The 22519-nt window shown below is 42.5% G+C and overlaps 2 protein-coding genes across 2 annotated transcripts in view; both read right to left on the reverse strand.

Moving 5' to 3' along the window:
- The window catches only part of LOC143357379 (prominin-1-A), a 61908-nt gene extending 57083 nt beyond the window's left edge, over positions 1–4825 (reverse strand). The window contains 2 exon segments of the mRNA XM_076793828.1: positions 4401–4776; positions 4778–4825. Of these exon segments, the coding sequence (XP_076649943.1) occupies positions 4401–4776; positions 4778–4825 (424 nt within the window).
- Positions 4826–9876: 5051 nt separating this feature from the next.
- On the reverse strand, positions 9877–20864 carry LOC143359421 (uncharacterized). Its single transcript, XM_076797386.1, has 11 exons — positions 20761–20864; positions 17768–18441; positions 17099–17225; positions 16833–17018; positions 16419–16597; positions 16227–16312; positions 15652–15871; positions 14963–15265; positions 14692–14874; positions 11698–14482; positions 9877–10891 (listed from the first exon to the last, which is right to left on the reverse strand). Exons 1-11 carry the CDS (start codon positions 20775–20777, stop codon positions 10756–10758), a joined length of 4896 nt encoding a protein of 1631 aa, XP_076653501.1. The 5' UTR covers positions 20778–20864; the 3' UTR covers positions 9877–10755.
- Positions 20865–22519: the final 1655 nt, after the last annotated feature.

A 22519-nucleotide genomic window follows, 5' to 3' on the forward strand; every position in this document is an offset into this window, starting at 1 on the left:
ACAACAAACTAATCTGTGACAAAAGAAGACAACGGTGAAGCAACACATCTTGCAATCGAGCGATTATCGATTAGTGGAGTCGTCATGCAAATTCGCTTGTCCCTCGTTTATTGCCTGTGACCAAAGAATGGCATTGAAACATGGAATTCGCCTAATCTTGGAACTTTGAAACTCCGTTAACTGATAATTTGTTGAAACTCTCCGTCGATAATTTTTCATTTTTCGAAACTTGTTAGCGAAGAAGAGAACATTCCAATTGGACATTTAGTTCCTTATAAAGATGCTAATTTAATATTACAGTAATTTTTGCATCTCTATAAAAATGCGAATTTAAATAATATATCTATTAAGAATTCTGTACGACTTCTTTCCCTCCCAATGATAAAAGGAATATCGTTAAAATTCCATAGTGAATCGCTGCTCGAAATCGTTTAGAAGCCAGAATGGTAAAAAGAGCGACGCGTCGTCTCCAAGGCGAAAAGAAAAAAGAAGAACGAAGTTGAGACAACACTTGCCGGAGTAATAAAACAATAACTGCTAATAAAACGCAATTGTTCGTGGCGCGGAAGTAATGGAGGCATCTCGAAGAGGCCAATCAGACCGGCGATCCATTTGGCCGTGCGCGATAAAACGATAAAAGGTGCGGCATACTTCTTTCTCAGGCTGGTCGCGAGTATAATCCGTACTGTGATTGATGCCGTTACGCGCGGCGACTATAATCGATAAACCACGGAGGAAAAGAACCGGAACCGAGGAATCGCGAAATCGTTTTCAAGGAAACATAAATCTTCTACACTGTTGACACGTCGAAATTAATTTTTGTGCTAATCCTTCGCAATATGATAACAGGTGTCATCGGTAGACGGTGGATTTTACGCACTCGTGGGAAAAACGGACAATTTAAATTTCTACGGCTCGTTCCCGGTAGAAATCCTGATCGCGAAGACGCGGAAACAATAATAGTTCTCGCTTTCGAGGCATCGCGGTTGGAAAATTCGTACCATCCGTTCTCGATTGTTCGCGGGCGCTTGTTAATCCTCGCCGACTCCGGATGTTTATGCGAAATATTTATGAACTAATTAGGGAAAGGATGCACGGGGCTTCGTTTATGCGTGGCAGCGTCACACAACACGGCAGAGCTAACGATAATGTAATTTATTATTCATTTGTATGCTACATTGTGTATCGGTGGTATGTTGAAGAATTGAACGCGAAGTGGAATGTTGTTTTTGTTGTCATTCGGTTTCTAATCGACTAATCGGAACGAATCTACCTGCAAGTTACTTTGAATACTTTCTATTACAATCCTGTGAAGTTTTGTTAGAATCGTAGCAGTGGTTTTTATACTAACCGGGGAACAGAGTGGGATGGAACATGTTTTTGTATTAATATGAAAGCGTGCGTGTGTCGATTCTCCGAAAATGAAATAAATGATTTTTTTAATTTAGTTCGCGTTCTGTAATGATATAAAGACAGTCAAGAACTCATTGGAGTTGACTATTTATTTTTGACATAATCAATCGAGCGAACGCCTAGGGCTGATTGTGATTTGATTCGACCTAGTCACTATCAAACATGACAACGCTCCAGGTGCCCCTATTGAGAGTCACTGGCTGGAAGCATAAATAAGCCCATCATCGACAGTTCCTTCACTGTCAATGCTCTTCCGAATCGGAAGCTATAGCGGAAGAGAGAAAAGTGTTTCCAAGGAACGGATAGGAAAGGCCTGGCAGCGGTAGACATGTCGGTTCTGTTCGACGATGACGAACGCATCGCTATCAACTTCCTGTTAGAATTGATATAGATGCACACGGGCTTCTCTCTTTCTTTATCTATCACTCTCTCTCTCTTTCTATCACACATACACACACTCTCTCTCTCTCTCTCTCTCTCTCTCTCTTTCTCTCTCTCTCTCTCTCTCACTCGCTCGCTCTTTCACTCTACTCCTACGTTAACGCGACGAGAGGGTCATTGATCCGGATAAGTTCAGCTATCGCGTTTTTCAATGAACCGTTCTCGCGTGGGAATTCGGGAACAATCTGCTCCGAAACGCCAATTCCGTGCCAAAATTTCCCTTTTTTACCAATATTTTCCCCGTCTCTGACAATGCACCAATCGACTATCCGAATGTACGCGGCGTTAACGTCCGCTCGCTATTCTATTCCCATCCAAAAGAATTATTTTAACATTTCATACTGCAGATATAGAGAAATCTTCCTGCGTGAACAATTGTCCCGGATTTATTGAATTTGAAATTTTTCAAAATTTCGATAGCTCGCCGAGGATTGTAGATGGAGCGTAGTGTATTTTCTAGAATTTTATAATATTTGTAGAACGCCTCAGAAAATAAATTACTATATACCATCACATGCATACAATTTTAAATTCGGAAAATTTTGACCAGCTGAGATTTTTAGGTAGGGTGAATTTTAGAGAATTTTAATATATTCAAAAAATGCCGAAGAAAATGTATTTTTATCTGCCGTGCTCCGATTCATAGAATTTTAAATTCGGAAAATTTTCGTCTCACTAGTCTCAAATTACAAAGTATTGAATTTTAGAGAATTTATTTCACGTTTAAAAAACGCCCGGTGAAATAGATTATCCAGTAATTTGAATAATTGGTTACCGAAGATAGAAGGTAGTTTTAACTTTATTTAAATAGAGAAATAGATTTAACCAGTTAGCTGCTGCGACCTCTTTGAAAAATGTGTACCTAAGTTGCGTCGCAAAAATTAACCGCTGTTTGAATTATAGCTGTTTTGACGAGTATACTCGTCATGACACAAAATATTGCCATTTCTTCATTACGAGTATACTCGTCAAACACAGTTAACTGGTTAAGCTACATTATTCTTTGGTATTATTACCGGGCGATTGAATTCTAAAGTTAAATAAGATCTGCAAGCACCGCTTAGGTTATAGAAAATGTAGTTATGTAATTTAATAGGTCGCTGCTGTAAAATGGAACGATTTTAGGTATACGATTCACTGCCTTGCCTTTCACTTCGCGATAAAAACCAGATTTTCGTGGAACGCGTTTGCAACGCTCATAAACTTATCGCTGACGGTACCAAGCGAATGACTGTGCCCTTCTCAATGATGCTTGGGACGGATTTTTACGATAACCGATCCCATGGGGAACAATTAGGCGATAACACTGCCGACCTTTGTCGAAAGAAACGGAATTTCCTGTTGATAATTGCTTCCTGTTAAAAAATTTTGAGAATTCTTTTCTACGATAATTTTGCTTCAAAACTCCACAAATTCAATTTTAAAAATCAAATTATTTCAAAGCCCATAGAGTTCCCAATACGACAAAATAAATTGTCCTCAACTTCTGTAAATTAATCCATTCAACTGTGTACACGCTTAAAGTCCAATAAATTAAATAAGTAAAATATATATTTTTTGCAATTCTAGCCGAGAAATCAAAGGTGCATCAATTTTATCATTGACTAGCTGCTTTGCATCACGTAATGCCAACTATTCTTAAATATTCAAGCAATCCTGAGCAATTAGCACAAGTGCAGCTGAGAATCGTTATCCCGTGTAGCAACAAATATGGCGGGTGTTTTGGTTGCTACCCGGGCTCGACATCCCCACTAAACACCATAAAGAATGCAAAATATTTGCGTGTCTATAAATAATATTTGCACGTTGACTAATTCGGTCGCAGAAAAAATAAAGATCCTATAGTATTACCGCCGATGACGTTCGCAAGGTTACCAGGTAAAAGTAACCTTCAAGAATCATTCTACAAAGTCCTTTCTATCCACCAATAAAACGATAAGATTCCTCCGGATTAAACACGAATTAAACACAACAATACTAGTGACGCTCTTAATAATCCACGATTAACAAAATTCAATCCCCTTCCCTCATTCTCAAACACTTCCGCGTCCTCCGGTGTCAATATTACGAAGATTCACTTCCGGTCCCTGTCTAAACAAAGCTCGATGCACGCACGATCACAACGAATTTCTCAAATCCAATTAATCTCATCGTGCACGCACGCACTCGATATTCCAGCAACTAACAACGTTGGACACGATCGACGACACACGATTCCCAGTTCCGTTAATATACATAGATATAGAAAATCGCAGTTAACCAAACCGTTCGATCACCAACCGGATCGAGTGAAAAATTCGACTCGATTTTCATGCTGAATTCTGAGAGACGCTGTATTTCCGGGAGGAACGTCCATCGTCACGACGATAATATTTTTTTGACAGCGGTGTGTTTATCAACAAGCTGCCGGCCATTTTCGAGCGCGGAGCTCAGGGCGTAACCAAGGCCGCGGATAAACCTAACCCTACAATCGGCTATGGTGGTTCGTCCCAAGGAGGACGACAGAAATAAAAGATAAGGGGATTGATCGGACCGATGTGTCTCACCTTCGGGATAGGCCTGTTTGCTCTGAACGAAGTCGATGAACGTGTTGGTCACGTTGTACAGCTGTCCCATGCCCTTGGGGTTGAACTTCGTGGTGGCGTTGTAGGGCAGCCCGGTCGTGTTGATGGTGCTATAGTTGAGAGCCTCCGTGGCCATGATCCCGTTCAGCTGCCGGTCCAGATCCTCGCTGATCACTCGCATCCGATTTGTGAGGGTCTCCTGGGCCTCGGCCTGCAGCGGCACAAACAGCAGCGAACCGACCAGAAGAATAATCGGTAGTAAACCATGATGCACCACGGCACTCGGCCGACCACACGGATGAGATCGAATCGAACACATGACAGCGACCTGCGCCCGGGACGCGTCGCTTAGGACTGATGGGCTGATGGCTCTCGCTGACGAGCCGAGGCACGCGGAACCGGACCATCCCCACCACCGCAACGAACGCCCGGCCTCGGAACGGTTCGGGTCCGCTCGTTCCTGCGTTCGGAAACCCACTGCTCCCGCTCGATTTTCTTACCCTGCGGCGAGTCGATTTTCTTCTATTGCCTTTCCGATATTCTAATGGCAGAACTACGATATGTAGATGTATTTTGTTCTAGAAGAAATTCAAGGTTGAATTCTTCTGGATTTAACACAATTTTTATTACAATGCCTACCTTCGATAATTCTAAAAGAAATAACCGAAAACAAGTCATCGTGACAGATCCAGTAGTTCTAAGGTTAATGCAATTAAACCATGAATCTTTACGTTTCGTGACGTTAAATAATGAATAAAATACAAAGCAGGAGAAACATCAGATGAAATAAGACATTAAATAAAATGCAAAATAAATTGCCGAATAAAATACAGTATTGAAATGCGGAATAAAATACAATTGAAAATATGGAATTTAATGCAGACAATTTTGTATTTTGCATAAAGATCCACGGTCCGTTTATACCAGTAACTCGAAGCTCGGGTATTTTTTGAATATTTACCGGAGGATTGACGACCTTATCGGTGCACAGCATCAGCTTGGTGATCGAGTTTGGCGCGCGGTCGCCATTGCTGGACCGGAACGACGGACCTGGACCAGCCAATCGGATCGCGGGATTTTCCCCCGGAAATTTGAAACGGTCGTCCTTGTTCCAGCATATCCTCGGTGGGTTCGCGTTTTAATTAATAATCGCGAAGCATGCACAATATGACGACGATTCGTGGCGCGGTAATTGCAGGGCTGCGAAAGAAGGAGCGACGGAAAGATTAGCGTGAGAATCGTGACGAAAGCTGCAGCTCGCTGTTTCTTACGTCATTTAATTGAGTTGACGCAACCGGCCAGATGTTCCCGTTTAGGGAATCCTTGCTCTAAAATTGCTCTCCTAATCGTCGCGTTTGTTCTAGGAACGTTCTTTCACTTTTACCGTCTCCTCCATCCGAGCTAATCTAGAATTCAATGACGATAAACTGATTAGAAGATTTGTAGTCTAACCACTTTGTACTTTTATTTGTTTCAAATAGTTATTGTGCTAGCTCTTTGAGATTTCTATCTGTTTTGAGATAATTGAAGACGCGTGTTTGACCGGCACTGATTCTATTGCTTTGTGAAACGAGCTTAATATTTTTTCATTAAGCAGAATTAGAAGAATTGTTCAGAGAAAATTTGAGTGATAAGATAAGCAATTTGGCAGCTGAATTTTTCGGATCAGGTGCGAGGCTACAAGCTGATACGTATTTGATCGATTTTCTTTTGTCTGAGGTTCGATAAAATTATTATCTGACGAACATTCGAGTCTGATCTCGTCAGATATACTGACTATGTTAGATTACGAGGACTGATTTATTTTTGTAGTAGCTAAGATATTTCAATCATTGAATAAATCACTCAAATATACAAGGGATCCATTCCGATACAAACGTTTTATCTATATCAAATAGTGTAACATCGAAAATAATTACTCTATGACTGTGAAATTTGACTTGAAGCTTTACTTATACATATTTTATGAAGCAAGAATCAATTCTTAGATCTTATATTTTTTTAACGTACGATATTGTCCAAAACAATCACCTGTGTGCATTACAGACTACCAGTACATGTAACAATAATAATTTATCCGTCGTCTTGGTGTTGGAGCTATTTTATCCAATGTCTCCTTGAGAAGGCAGTCGAGCGCCAAGGGTTAAATTATCAACAATCTACATTAGGTGCAACAAAAGTACCAACATCAATCCGAAAGTATTTTTAAAAATATGTGAAAGAAGATTGATACACAAGGATTTGAACATTTTTAACACAGCTGCCAACATTTTTACCAAAAATGTTCTCCCCGAGACGCTTGCATAAAAAATAAAGAAAAGAAGACTGCAAGATGGCAAAAAGAAATCGATGCACCTGCAACATCTCGTCCCCGTGTCATTCCATGCCAGGCGGTTCAAGCTTTCACGGTGAGGTCCACTTTTGAAGACCAGTTCGATCAAACGAAAAAAGGGGAGAGCCTCACCTTCGTTGAAAAAAAAGTGATCGTCCGTAATTAAAAGGAAAGTCTCGCGGAACCCGCGAATCCGGACGACTCGGCGACGTTTCTTCGTTATTGCTGAAATAACGGCCCTTCCCTAGAAACATTGTAACAAACGAGGGACGTTGTTTCCGTTGTTCGTTGGAGAAAAGAAAAGTCCTGGAAGAAATGGACAGATTTGCAGCTTTCACGTGGCATTTACATTCCGCGCGTAACGAACCGCAGAAACCGCGGATTCAGGTCACGGCATCAAAAACTGCATTTCGATCGGCGAGCTGCCTGTGTTTTCAGCTGACCCGAAAACCGGTGCCTAGCGACCGCTTAGGCCAGCTGGTTTCCCACCGGAAACCGCCAAAAAATCATTAGCGAAACCAGAACGACCAGACCTGATATCGAAATGAACAATCACACACATACATGTACACACTTTATCGAAGAAAATGTTCCCGTGCAATCTTAATGCAAAGAACCTTTACTGTGCTCGAAATAGCATCCATAATTTGCAAAATACTTTCCTACACGATAGCATTCAAAATGTTACGTTTTTCTTCTCCATTATTGCCGACATGCGAAAATTGTACGCAAAAGAAACAGTATGCCATCTCAGAGTTAAAAATTGAATTTATGCTACAGCTCACTGTAGCTCAAAAAATTATAATGGACCACGAAAATGTTCCTACCAAATTTTGTTGATTTTTAATAACATCTCTATACTGTATTCTCGAACCTAGCGAAGGTACCCATTTAATCATTGCAAGACTGACAAAATTCAACTGAATAGACTTTATCTATAAAAATTTTTGTGGGCTACCACACATGTATACAATTTCATGTAAACATTATTAAACAATAAGGCAAGGTTGTTTCCCTTTCAGAACACCTTGCACAAATATGAAGTGGAATTGCGGTCGCAGAAAGCGTCTCTGTAAGAATCAAAATGGCGTCGATCTTGGAGACTCTGATTGCGGGAAATCTTTCATAATCCCTCAAGTGATTCGCGAAACAATAAAAGATAAAGGGTAACACCGCGTCATCTTCGCGGACTGAGTAAGCCTCGGTTTCGTAAACTCGGCTTTTTATCACGTACATATCTCCCGTAGGAATAGCAGGTTTCGGTGTTTGTATTCGCAAGCCGAAACTTGGAAAGCTTGGAAGTTGAATAGCCGCGGAAAGAGTCCATCGGCGTGTCGAGGACCGAGTTTTCTTCGGGGATGGCCGGCACTGTTGTGAAACACGGTGAATGGACTTCGAGTAATTCAGCTCCGGCGCGAGCTTTATTCGCGGCCCGGCGACTTGCTGGGGGAGAACTTCTTTTCCCAGCCGGCGAAGTTTCCCAGGGAAACGCCGTCGTCGTCGTCGTCGTCGTTGTCGAGAAACATTTCGAAAGCAACGATGCGATCGATCCCGGCAGGCTCGTGGAGACTTCTAAGCATCCCGACGCATTCCCGTTTCGCGTTATTTCGCGTGCGAATAAAACGAACTACGGGGAACGCTCCTGCTAGATCGCAGTTTTCTTTTACTGGAAAATATGAACGCATTGTACGTCGGTTTGGATAGTTTCATTCAATTCTCAGCTCCGGAAAGCACCAAATAACGAGGAGAAAATTATTTTCATCTATGCTTCTCTGCAATTTTTATTTTCGTCGAACAAGCGTTTTGCAATTTTTCGTATGTAAAAGGAATGTGTAAACGTCGGATTGAGATTAACTCGAATTTTCAGTGCAAGTCTGACTGGATATTATAGGGCAGAGGATTGAAGTTTTCTTAATCTAATGAACTATGGTGTATGGGGGTTGTGAAAGCCAGCTGCTAGTTTGGAAACCGCTAAAGTTGCTGTATTCATTTTTATATAATATTTTTCTCTTTTATTAATTTCCTTATTTGTAGCCTCCTAACAAGATTAACTTAAAAATACGTAACTATGTTATTTGACGCAGCCCGTATTTGTGCGAGTTTGTGGGTGTGTCAATTTCCCGTGGCCAAAAATTTCCCAAAAATATAGACAAATTATTCAAATTATTACAATTGGCTTGAACCCCTGAGGATTTCTTCATCTGTAGAATCTGATGATACTTTTTATTACAATGGAGAACTATCCTTAGAAACTAATCAATAGACTGCGGATTGTTATGCAAAATAAAAATTATGCATTAATTACAAGTCACTGGAGGTAGATTTATTTCCTTTCTTAACAATTTGAACGAGCTGAAAATTATACCATAGTAGTTTTAAATTATTTTAATATTTTTACTGTTTCGCATTTGATCTACCCATTTTTTGCCATGAACGCATAAAATCCGCAATCTGTTAATCAGATTGCTAATCAGTCCACGTTTTCAGGGAAATCGACCACTGCGTATCCTCCTAATAACAGTAACTATTAAAACGAAGTATGTAGATGTGAATCTCGAGATAACGAACACGTGTCGACGACGACGAAAGGAAGCCTCAGCCCGTTTCGTTTCGTTCGGAAGGTGAATCACATCGATCCCTTCATTCGACTATAATGGATCAGCCACGGCAAAAAGTTTCGTCGTTTTTCCTTTCTGCAGGTTGATCTCATTATATACACAAATAAATACTGTAAATAAATAAAGTGAATTCCCGAATAAAGTGGATCATGCTCACATTTTACAACGATTCTCGCGTAACGCAATAAAACCTTTAAACTTTAAAGCACGCGACGAAACTTTTTGGGCAACCCACTAGAATTTCGTTTATCCACGAATCCTCTGTGCGAGGAAATTTTTATTTGAACTCGTAATTAGACCGCGGATTCTTGTGCAAAATGAAAACAGTCTTCGTTGAATGCAAGACGCAAGAGCTACATAGACATTAATTTCTTTTCAAGCGATAGAAGATGACACTGGAGCCTCTATTTTCCGAACAGCCTTGTCTCTCAATTTCAGATAAACGAGATTCCACCGTAGAACCGTACGAACGATTAAGTATACCTGTAACGAGTAGTGAATAATTTATAAACAGCGAGCACGCTCTACGTCGATAATACTATTCCGGCGTGTAGAACGACGATGAGGGAACCGGGACTCGTCGAGAGAATGGTTACCTGCCTCCCAGACGTATAAGGCTTCTCCGGTGCAAAAACGAGAGGAGAGAACAGAAGTGCCGGTAAAACCTGTAATTAAAATCAGCCGGCTCGCAGCTCTCCGGGACACCGGCGTCTGAAAATAGTCACGGAGTGGTTCCAGGCGATCCGAGCCGGTTTAAAATTGGCGTAAAACTAGGCTACGTTCCACCTGACCCTTCGGAAAACGTGATGTACCGCGTATGCCATTGTGCAATCGGCAATGCCCGTTAGAACGATGTCATTCATAAACCTGTCCCCGAGGAACAACACCTCATAACTCATACCTACGAAAAACCACGACGATCCGAGCCCTGGAAACCCAAATCTGTCTCCTCGGAACCCTGACGGAACGCAGACGAGAAAATCGTTTTATTCTCAGTCGTTCTTTTCGAAAAATTAATTTGAACCATCGTTATTCAAAGAAGTCTACGTTCACCAGGATCTGAGATTTTCAGTCAGAACGAAAAATTGAATCAGTGAAATACCTGCGTTTCAATCAGCGCAACGAAGGAATCTATTAATGATTGACTATCGCGTTCTCGATAAGGACAATCCCGCGGTAGCGAACAGTGCCGATCGTTCTTATCCCCGACTGTCGTAGATTTTTCTGCGAATAGTAAACATCGTACGATTGCGAAAGTCTCTCGCGCCACCGACAAGACAGTCGCGTCTTCCCCGAAGTTTCCACTAAATAGAAGCAGAAGGTTGCTCGGTTGGTTGGTTGGTGAGCCTCGAAATGCCCGGGGGGGGGGGAGAGAGTCTAATGGGACTTAGGAAGCGTAATTTCTGGGTTTAATGGGCTTGGGCAATTCCTTGGCAGCTGCGGCTTGGTCCGTCGGCATTTTTGGCACCTCCGGAGCTGACGGCAGGCTAGAATCCTCTTGCGGAGTCAGCCAGTAGCTCGTTCTGGAAGCAGGAAGAAAAACAAGACGGTTTTCTTGTCGAAAGCCTGTTTCCCGTGTCTTATTGTTGTTGGGCACACCACTCTAAAGATAAGCCGATGGATTTCCAGCTAGCCATAGAAAAATAAGCGGAATTTACACTAGTGCAGAAATAATATTAATCCTTTGCACTCGGGACCATTCCAACTCGAACACTAAACACTTCTTCCGACCTAGAATATCTCCATTCTACACGATTTTTCGTTTTTATATCAAACTGATGCAATTTACCCATGCAATACTTAAATATTTAGTGTACTATTAAATATAAATTTAAAAAGAGTTCTTGCATTCGAGAGTGACCACCGCCAATTTGTTTTGTATGCTTCGAGACATGTGTGATAAAGACCTCTGAATGAACTTTTAATTAACCTTCTTCCCATATTACCCGTTACCGATAATGTGACTCACTATTCCTCGAATTCGTGCGAATTATTATCTGTATTGTTAATTATGTTTTCATAGAGATGGAATATACAATGCGACTGTAGTGCATGACTTTTCATATAAGAGATATTGATATAGTAGCAATTAATTCTTTATGTAAAGATAGAAACAACAAGCTGTGAACATGAATTTTTTACTGATTAAAATGTTACAATGATTAAGATAAGGGTCTTATCAAGCGGAACCTATATCTCTAAGGTGACTGTACGATTTCTACGAAAATATTCTATAGTTGGGATAAAGAAATTCTGTGCAGAATCTTAAGGACACGACTTCTCGTTAGACCACGTCCACTTACTGAAAGGAGCTACAAATAAAAATTACCTGATAACAACAGTTCCGGCAGCCCCTCCCGCGGACCCTGCAGTAGTTGCATCCTCTTTCGTCTCGTTCCTCGTTGCATTCGTCACCTCTGCGACCTTCGTCTCGTTCCCACTCCTTTCAACAACTGTAGAATCATCGACATCAGGTACATCAGTAGATTCTGGAGTCTCCAGAACGTTGTGTCTCTGAGCAACCCCGTCGTCCATTGGGAAATGCCTGTGCGTCGTGGCCTGGATCTCTATCTTATCAGGGTATCGATGCAGCACGTTCTTCTCATAGTAATACTGTCCTGGTCTTCTCACAGTTTGGCTATTACCGGTGATCTGAGTCACCAATGGCCTTGGAACTTCGGTGGTGACTTGGTGCTCCCACCCTTGGTAGCCATCGTGACTGGCAGACTCCGCGGCCTCCGTCACTATCGTGACGCTGTGGACTTTCGACGGTTTCGGCCTCGCGTGATTATGATAAGAGTTCTCAGCCGGCTCGCCCCATCGATCTTGAATCATCGGTCTCTGTGTGGATTGATGGAACCGATTCTGATTATGATTGTCATAGCTGGGTCTGCCGGTGGTGCTCGATTCGAAAGCAGCGTCACCGTGATGAGGTCTGTTGGGTCTATGATAATCGCTGTTTTTTATCGGCTCGGGGAAAGGTCTCTGAGAGGAGTACATTAGAAACAAGCTCTCAGTGGTTCTTCGGTCAATCGGTCTGCTGGTAACAGACTGGTAATTAGGACCTGGTCTGTCTTTCTGGTAAGTTGGAATAGAGGACCAGCCATCAGGGTCAGCTTGGACAGGTCGTCTGTTCGCCTGATAAGGTCTGTTCGAGTCGTAACGATCTCTATCCTGATAAGAGGACACGCTCGACCAAGTAGAGTACTCGTATCTATCAGGTCTAAGGTCACCGGGTCTAGGAACTGTTCCGTACCTCTCATTCTGGTGCCAATCAGTGTCTCTCAAGCTATCTACATAAGGTTTAGGTCTACTTCCATAATCCTGGTTCAAATGTCCAGGATCAGTCAATTGATTAACCAAACTCTGCTGTTGCAGATCTTGCCAGTTCAATGGGTAGCCGCCACCGCCGCCGCTACCACCACTGCCATACTGACTCCCTGGCCTGCCATAAAGAGGTTTTGAAGTATATTGCGCGTTATTTTGGTATTGGGACTCGTAACTAGGCCAAGGATTCACTGGAGGCCTTGGATCGTGATACTGAGGCCTATCATTGATGTAATCCTGATAAGGTCTCTGCGTAACTGGTCTCTGATAGTTAGTATAATAAGTGTACAGGGTCGGTCGAGGACTGCTACCGGAGTAGCTGTCGAATAGCACGTCGTTCAACATGTAGTTCGATTGGTAACCTTGACTGGGAGGATTAGGATTGCTGGGATCATTGTAGGCGTGTGGAACGTAGGGTCGAACGGTTTGAGACAACGGCGGAGGCACTGTGGGGATCGGTTTAGGTATGGCATGAATTGGAATGTGCTGCAGAGGGCCGTGGTCAAGTGGTCTGTCATTGACATAATCGGGAGACGGTCTGGGAGGTAGACTAATTGGCCTGTCGTTGACATAATCAGCAGATGGTCTGGGAGGCAGACTAATTGGCCTGTCGTTGACATAATCGGCAGATGGTCTGGGAGGCAGACTAATTGGCCTGTCGTTGACATAATCACTAGATGGTCTGGAAGGCTGATTAATTGGCCTATCGTTTCCATAATCAACAGACGGTCTGGGAGGCTGATTGACAGGTCTGTTATGAACATAATCGGCAGAAGGTCTAGAAGGCAGACTGCCCTGCTGCTTCAAAGGGTCAGTTTTCACACTGGAGCCAAAGATCCCGTCTTTGACAAAGACAGGAGCATTGACAGCATTATTCTGCACCACTATGCTAACATTCTCAGGCGGACCCAATGGTTTCCTGATGACAATCTTGTTATTCTGATAGATACTAGTCTGCGTAGGCTGTCCCTTCTGTAAGACACTCTTACTCGACTGATCTCCGATCAGTGAAATGATCTGACTCTTAGTTGTGGTTCTCATGGTGGAGCTTTGAGCAGGATTCTTCTTTTTCTTGAACGAGTCGAGGATCCCCCTGCCTCTACCTTCTGGAGGACCCTCTCTCCAAAAGTCCAAATCCAGATGACCTAGGATTGGGTCCTGGCAAGACACTCGCTGGTTCCTCATGGTGTCCTGAGTCAGAAAGACGAAAGGTTGGATGGTCTCTATCTCGTCCATGGTTCTACAGAGCACCAGAGCTAGGCTGACTCGTCTGATCTGTTGAAGCTGTCCCGGAGTGAAGCTGCTCTCTTGATCAGGGTTCTCGTACCAGAATCTGTCGCCTTTGCGAAGGTTGCTGAACTGTTGGCCGATGATGCAGGCGAAGGTTGGCCCTACCAGTCCTCCGTTCACTGATTTCTCGGCTAGGCCTGCTGTGAACAGGTCGATGTCCTCCACGAAGCTGTAGATTTGCCTGAACCGTAATACCACCTCCGATGGCATCACTCGGTCTAGGTCCTCGAAGCTTTTGATAGATGAGAGACCGCAAGGTTCTCGCCAGTGGACGTACGGGGGAATTCCATGGTCTCTGCCTCGTTGAATGTTTATGGAGGCTAGGTCCATGCCGAAGGGAAATCTTGGGGTCTGGAAGAGGTGATTGGTCAGCTCCTCGCTGATGTGCTCGTCCCTTTTTTGAGAAGGCTGATTGATCAGACCGAGGAGCAGACGGTCCACTGAACCTGCTGTCTCCAGGTTCGCTGGGGTGCTGAACTCTCTGTGGATCGTCACGTCTGGAACAAAGTTGTTCACATTGTTAGACAACCATTTGCAACTTTGATCGATGTATTGTAGATAGAGTAACAGCATCGATGAATCATTTACTATCGTTACTTTTTAGTGTGCATACAAGTAGTATTTTTGGAGACAGCATTACCAACATTGATCCACCACCTTCCACCAAGGATAGCATCATCAACGAACCTTAAACTGTTTCACTTACTATTAAAAATAGGCTGATGATCGCTATTAAATCGAACGAAACTGTGCTGAACCAGGGAATGACCAAATCGATAAGCAGCAGCAGCGAACCCGTTAGCAACGGTAGGATTCACCGAAGGGTCGTATCCTTCATAGTACCCATTGTTCCGGACCTCCAGGTCGAATATCTTCATCACCTCGAGACCTAAAGCATTCCAGACCACGTTAGTTCACCTAGTCTCTCTGTCGTTCAGGAATTCTTTGTCAATCCGTTTCTACATAATTCCACGTACCAAGAACGATCGGCAAAAATTCTCTGTAAGTGATATGCTGCGTGACGGCGCCCACGATCCTCCTGGATTCCTGGAATAGCTTCTCGTCGTTCCAGTGAGGGTTCAAGGCGGCTAGTTTCGTTGCTATTCTATTGTGAAGCCTCAGGAAAACCACGTGGATAGACGTGAGGGCTGGTTGCTCGCCTAATCGACCGTCGCCAGCGCGGAAACAGTTTGTCGATAACGAACCACGACGACAGAGATCGGAATCCTGTTTCGGGAGCACCGGTCTCTGCGATTGGAGTTTTCCGTACTGCAAGAGACCTGGGAAAGGAATGACGTTTCATCGATAAAATGATTTGTATCGTGTTGCTTAATGTTTTTAATTCATACGAATAAGAACGATTCTATTTTCACTTGTTTCCACCTTTATATTTGCTTCTACGTTTGCGTATTTATCGCTAAACCTACCATCAATGATATCAATTTTAATTTGATATTAATTATTGAGAGACTAACGAAGCTGCATCCTTATTGCTGCAATGTCCGCGATTGAAATTGTAAAGATGCTTTCGTAGGAAATGATTGAGCAACTTTCTCTATTCTAAATGAATTCAATCTTGTAATTTTAAGCTTTAATTGGATATTTTTTTATACAGTATACATTGAACAATTGGCTGTATAAATCAGTGTAGAAGGTAGTTGCTCACCGTTTCGGAACAGCCGCAAGGTGTCCGTTTGGAAGGCGTTGCTGCTGTACACGGTGGACGCGTCCAGGTAACTTGTCACCTGCGACAACTGCTCCCTGGGGCCGAATTTGCAGTCTTCTCTGGGAGCTGGACCACTCCGAAGAAACTCCAGACACTTTACCCCCAGAGGACCGAAGAAACTGTCTTCCACGCTCACGCTGATCGGCAGGCACTCGGGATGCTGTAAAAATACACCTGATCAGTACATATAGTCCTATATCCGAATTATTAGATTGCGGATCTGTGTGCAAAATAAAAATTGTCCAAATCAATCGTAAGAAACCGAAGCCAAATGAAAATGCATTTCCTCTTTTAATAATTTTAATAAGACAAAAATAATGTAACAACATCATTGAATTATCATAATTCATCGTTTTCTATCCGACTAATCAATTTTTGTTACAAATGCATAAACTCCGCAATCTATTAATTATCACGTATTGAAATCAGCGTTTTAATACATAAATTATTATACAATGATTATATTAAATTGCCAAAGATCGACGATAAATGTTAATTAATACATGAATATTAACCATGAATTCTGGAGGCTGGAATCCAGTACCAAAGTTGAGGCAGCATTGAGGAATGGTCCCGTTGAACCCTCTGCTCTGGCCAGTGGCTAAAATATTAATTATAAAAACGATATTCAAATCTGTGGAACATTGAAATTTAAATACCAATATTTTCTAGATTTAATTTCACGATTAATCAATTATTAATCGAACCTGTTATGTCATGATCCACGAACTGTCCCCATTGCATCAGCATGTGAGTGACAGATGCTAGAGGCACGTCTCTGTCTTCGTGGATGATCCTGGTCACATCTCGTGCACTTGGCAAAGGAGATCCAGAGATCGATCTTCTTACACTCTGGACTCCATCTCCATAAATTGGAGATAGGAACCTATAACAATCAACAAAAGAATTATTAGTTCTTTATACACTCTAAATTTATATTGTTTGTACACTCTTTTCGAAAACGATTAAAATTACTAAAATTATTAACGAATTATTTCCTACGAGAAATTATTATATTTATTATAAAATCTGCAGGAATGATTCTTCTTCGTTGATCAGTGATCCTTACTCAAACATGAAATGCAATAGAAAACCAGGATTTTAATTTTCGGATTAATTACCTGTTCATGGGTGACATGGCAGACCCCCACCACAGGTTCTGCAGATTATTGCAGCTGCCATCGGAAGTCCTGTATCGCAAACTAGCCGGTGGACACTCTGGAACTCCTCTGTTTGGACAGTGACGCTGAAGTGGATTGCTTTGACTTCGTCCAAGCAGCAACGAGTCCGTCGGAGCGTCCGGGAATCTTTGGAAAAGAATATTTCAATACTGAAGAACGGGTGTTCAAAGTCGGCTAAAAGCCAGGAAGGCGTCTGTGTTCCTTACTTCTTCTTGAACATCGTGGTGCTCTGAAGCACCGCGAAACCATACTTCGCGAGCGCTCTCGCCTCCTCTGTCTGGTCGTTGAAAGCTGCCACATACTTCGCCGGGTTGTCCGAGTCGAGGTAGAGACCTGTCGTCGAAGCATTATTTGCCAATCCATTCTTCGCGAAAATAGGGTGCTTGTGAAATCAATGTGACAAGATACAGGAAGTTATAAATTCTTTGTAATTCTGACGCTGAAGACGTTGGTGACCCTAACCAGCTGTAACGCGGCTTACGATCATAGTAAGTTAGCTTGGGATCATAGTAAAATAATAAACCATAATAAAGTAGCTTAACGTCATAATAATTTAAATTAGCTTCATCGTGACTATCGTCTTTAGCCGATAAAGCGATAGACCACTTTGCGGCCCAAAAATAACATGTACCTTCAGGATTTTTTTCGACAAAATGGAAGACTGAGTCAGAAATTTTTTTACTGGGGGCTATTATATGAACCTTGAAGATTTCAAAAATATTTTTTAACTTTCCCATTAACGCCGCCATTTCGTGAAACAAAATTCCAAACCAAGCCACTGTTTCTAGTTCATCAAGAGAATCTGATAAAACTTCGCTGTATCTTCTCCGCTGATTATCGCCTTTAACAAGCAATAAATAAATAACGAAACGGACCCATGGAGTAGAGCGTAGGCTCTGTGACAAAGTACAGTTGCTTCATGGCCTGGAGTCCAAAATTGGCGGCCTCCAGAAGGTCCTCGTCTCCAGGCTCGGTTGTCTCTTTGTCCTTGGGATCCTCGCCAACGCTATCCAGGAACACAGCCCCGTCGTCTTCATTATCCCAGACAGCAGTCCTCTCGGAAAGTCCGTCCGGATTTCTCGGCAAATGATTTTCCACGGATAGGCTCGAATTTCTCTCTATCTCGAGAGAAACACTCTTGTTCGAAAATTGATCCGGCGTCGTGTTTTCCGGGGCTGGTTCCCATCGACTCGTATTTTCCAGCGAGTTTCTCACTGTCTCCTCCGAGAGTTTCGTCTCCTCGGGTTCCGCGTTCGTTGCTTCGTCGACGGAATCTCCTGCGATCGCGTTCGGTTCGACGTTCTCCGAAAGTTTCGACGGATCCGCTCGCTCGAGCAGTTCCCGCACTTGCTCGAAGATCGTCGCGTATCGGTTAGGGTCTTCGGGAATGAACAGGGTTTCTATGGGATGCTGATTCTCTTCCTCTCTCGGTCCTTTCTGATCCGGTGATGCGTCTAGCAAGGTTAATGGGGCGGCTGAGTCTTCCTTTGATGGGGTTCCATGGTTTGTGATTATCGACAGCGCGGGGGTGAGCAGGACGAGGAGAATTCTGCAAGGAACATGACTCTGTTACAGGATCAGCCAAAATTTGCACACTGTGTGCTCTATCAGGCTTCCCACAATGTCTTTGTATTTTTCCTTCTAGTGTCTCGATGCCATCACTTGCAAGAATAAAGGATATTCACTCAAAATCAAGTCACTGCAGGATGACAGGACATTGTCAATTCAAATGAAGTACCAGAGACTCTCTGACCAAAGTTAATAACAAGTTTGAGCCATTATCGCACGAGTTTGCATTTGGAAATGAGGAATTTTTAACACGTTTAAAATATTAGTTGGATGGTTCGCGCGTTATCGGTGCATTGTTTTATTGAGCGTGACGTCAACTTTCTGACGAGACGAGTTACAACGATCGTGAATGGCTCGTTCATCGTGCACACACGTTGAGTACCGTTGAGTCGCAGCACGTGCGGCCCACTGCATTTGCATTCCGTCGCGTACCCTGCATTTAATTGCACCGAGACCGCGGGAGGAATCGCCTGGCCCATCATCCGCGATTCGTGTCACGGTCCCATCGAACTGGATCATCGATCACCGATGCGCAGATTCGCATTCGTAATATGTAAATACCCGTTACCCACATTTTACACCGTATTACACGCCGCGAATATGTACCGAGCTGCTCGGAAAACACATTGGATCGATGCGTTTTCGTGGAAATCGGCCCCAAGGAATTCCCAAAAACTTTTTAACCATTTACGATCCTCGGAAACAGTTGCACTAGAAAAGATCCTAAAATAATATGCACTTTTGCTTTACACTGTGAATTTGTTTTTTGTGGGATTTAAGGCATGGCATTAGTCTGAAGAATTCAATCTTAATTGCTGATCAAATAAACAAAGGAACATAACGATTTTTAGTTCAATCAGCAATTGTCTGTAAAATGTACACGATTGTAAACGGCAAAAGTATTCCACCATCGATGTTGTAATCGATTTTAAAATGGTGAACAGTTGCCTACAAAGTGCAGAACAGACTCGGGGATAATAGAAAAAGCTGGCTGCATATAATTTTTGCATAGCCTGGATCCAATAATTGAGACTGTTTGGTCAGAGTAGGTTAACAAGGAATTTACAGCAATTTATCTAGGCTGTACTGCGATGATTCACCGTGTCAGAAGGAAGAAGCTGTAGAGACCGCCATTAATGACAACTCATTGAAAGGTAGTAAACAACGAAAGGAAACCACGAGCACCACGACCAAGTAACATGGATGCTTTATTTGGAATGTGGAAAGATGTAACGGGACAGCCGATCGTGGGATGCTGGCACGAAACGAAACAACCAAATTGTGTTCTCTTTGTTGCGATCAACACCTGACTCGCCTGTACAAAACATTCCAGAAGACAAACCGCTCGAGGCATCCCACAAATCATACGTTTGTACATTCGTACACGTATGCATTCATACATTCCTACACACGTGCATTCTTACATGCATACATTCGTACATACATTCTTCAACTCATCCCAATCTAGCCAAAAATCAGCAAGAGTCTACTAGAACAGTCAGAAATCCTACTGCAGATCAAAACAATGTTCAACAGAATTTCTATAAAATCAACTGTAATCTTTAAGTCTCTCTAACAAGCACTAGCTTGTCATACTTGAGCAAATGGAAATACAAAAAGATTTTAACACTAAACCTACCGAGCCTCAAAAGTATCTAATACATGTTGTCTTATAAAAATGACGAGATTGAATTTATTTGGTTTTTGTGCGGTTCGTATTATAATACATGCTCTCCTAAATATATTTATTTAATCATTTCCCACGAAAGCATTTTTACAATTTCAGTAATTGTAAAATAAAAAATCTGGAACGGTTATTTTGACCAGCGGTGGTAGATTTAGTGTTAAATAGTCTAGCTAAGCTACGAATGAAAAATAATAAAATGTATTGAATGAACCAAAAACATTCCTACAAAGACAGTAACAAAGCTACACACAAATTTTTATAAAATAAATGTTACTTCTCAAGCACCACTAGCAAGTACCACTCACTTCAACTAAGAACGAATTCCTAAGTAATCTAAAAAGACACCGAGAACGATTTAAAAAGATTTCTGGATAAAAGTGAACCAGAGCAATTTTTCCAAATAATCTAAAAAGATTCGTAGAACACAGCCAAAAAGATCACAAGAAAAACGTCTATAAAATTCATTTCTTTTCTGTGAGTCACGAATTTAAGATGACAAGTAAAAAGAAGAATTGACTTCCTAATGTTACGGTCTAAAAATGATTGTTTAGTGAAAGATGAAGAAGAATGTGTTCGATAGCGTGTTACTAAAGTAAAAAACCGGAGACTCACAGGGTAGCAGGTGTCATGGCAACCGGAAGTTTGCTCGAATCGCGGTGAGTGTTCCGCCCCCGCAAAGTTCCTGAAGACGTTTTAAAATGGCGTCGACCGCGGCACACGCGGCCTTCCCGAGGACGGTCTACAAAGTACTAAGCCCCGTGGAGGCCGGTCGACCGGTCTTATCCGCGATGAACGATACAGGACGTATTTTTTTTCCGCTATTTGCTCGATCCGGTCGGTCATGTACCTTTTTCTCGGATTTTTACTGTTACTCGACTGGCCTCCGGGCGTCACCTCTTTGATTTCGACTGTGCAGCTTCCGCGATCCGCGGCTCGATCGCTCGGGGAGAGGGGTCTTCCTCTCTGTCACGAGAGGAGCGTCCTCTTTTTAATGAGAGAGAGCGAGACGACGAGAATTTTTTAATTCGACGCCACGACCTGACGGTCCAGCATCTTTCCTGTTAGATCAGGACTGGCTCTATGCTAATCAGCACTTGACGGTCTACCGGACCACAGAATCATTTTATTCTGCGTCGTCGATCACACACGTTACACATTAACATAATGTCGATAGTTTGTGCGTATTGTACCAAGTCAAGATCTAGAGCTTTTCCAGAATTCTCTTGTAATTCAATTTTCCGTAGAGCGCACAAGATTTTAGTGTCAACAGTTTCTGTGCATCGTACAAAAGTTGAAAACTATATATTTTAAACATTGCACAAGGGTTAATCGCAATCGTCAGGCTCTAGAGAGGGACATCAGCGTCATCATTCCAGATTTATGATCTTTTAATTGTACATAAAGATATCGTTCTACCTAAAGCAATAAATCCAGTGAAGATTTTAACGTCTCTGCTCACACATCTCGAGATTTAATAAAGCGATTTGTGTTTTTACGATTTTCTCAATCGCCATAATGTCCTTTTAATCGAACACGAAGATATTAAAATTCTAATTAAATTAATAAACCGAATGGAGATTTTAATGCTTCCACTTACCCTCACGTTTGCACGAAACAATCGGTAATATACAAAAATATGTGAAACATTTACTACAATTAAAAGCATAATTGTATTACCAGAAAATGCATTTGCTCAATCTCTGCGCCAAGATCTCCAATCTTAGCCCAGCCAATGTTAACAAAAATTGGACACATAAAACAACCGTACACGTACGAGAAGGATCAGTACCAGAGCAAAACGTAAGAATTTTTCTTTCTGGATTTCTCTGTTTCTATATTTGATTTTCAGTTAGGATGTTGCAATTTGCGGCGCAATTACGATTGTTAGTCGTCTAATTGGTGTACTGTGCGGGTGCATATTTATGGCTGGCGATTTACAAGGCGGTGAACGCTGGTCCAAACGTACCTTGTCAGTGTCTGGCAGCTTTCTCCTGTGCTTGCAAGCTGGCAATCGCCTTTACCGAGCCGTACAACACTTTCGCGCGTACTTGTACCCTCCTCGTGACATTGCAGGAGCTCGGAGACGCGGAGGACCCGCTTCCGGTCCCGCCGCCGGAAGTCGAGCCTAACTGCAGCGCTGTGCCGCCATAATTTGCACCTCTGCAGCTCGTGCAACCCTCCGACATTGTCCTCTCTCGAGTATCTTCTCACGTGCTGGGAAAGTCTCTGCCAAATCAGAATTCACCCTCAAATAAAATTTATTCGCAACCTCCTATCTCTTTCCATTCATCAATTTCCCAACTTAATTTTTCTCTTATTAAAATGATGCAGTGTCAGGACAGTTAAAGGATAACAATTGAAATTGATCAAT

Source organism: Halictus rubicundus, chromosome 1, assembly GCF_050948215.1.
Source record: "Halictus rubicundus isolate RS-2024b chromosome 1, iyHalRubi1_principal, whole genome shotgun sequence".
Taxonomy (NCBI): Eukaryota; Metazoa; Arthropoda; class Insecta; order Hymenoptera; family Halictidae; genus Halictus; species Halictus rubicundus.

Coding starts and splice junctions, on each gene's coding strand:
- LOC143359421 (XM_076797386.1), bottom strand. Junction 17,226..17,767: donor GCCTACGCTCTACTCCATGG/GTCCGTTTCGTT, acceptor CTTCGACGACAG/GTCTCTACCTCGACTCGGAC. Junction 17,019..17,098: donor ACCACGATGTTCAAGAAGAA/GTAAGGAACACA, acceptor TCTTTTCCAAAG/ATTCCCGGACGCTCCGACGG.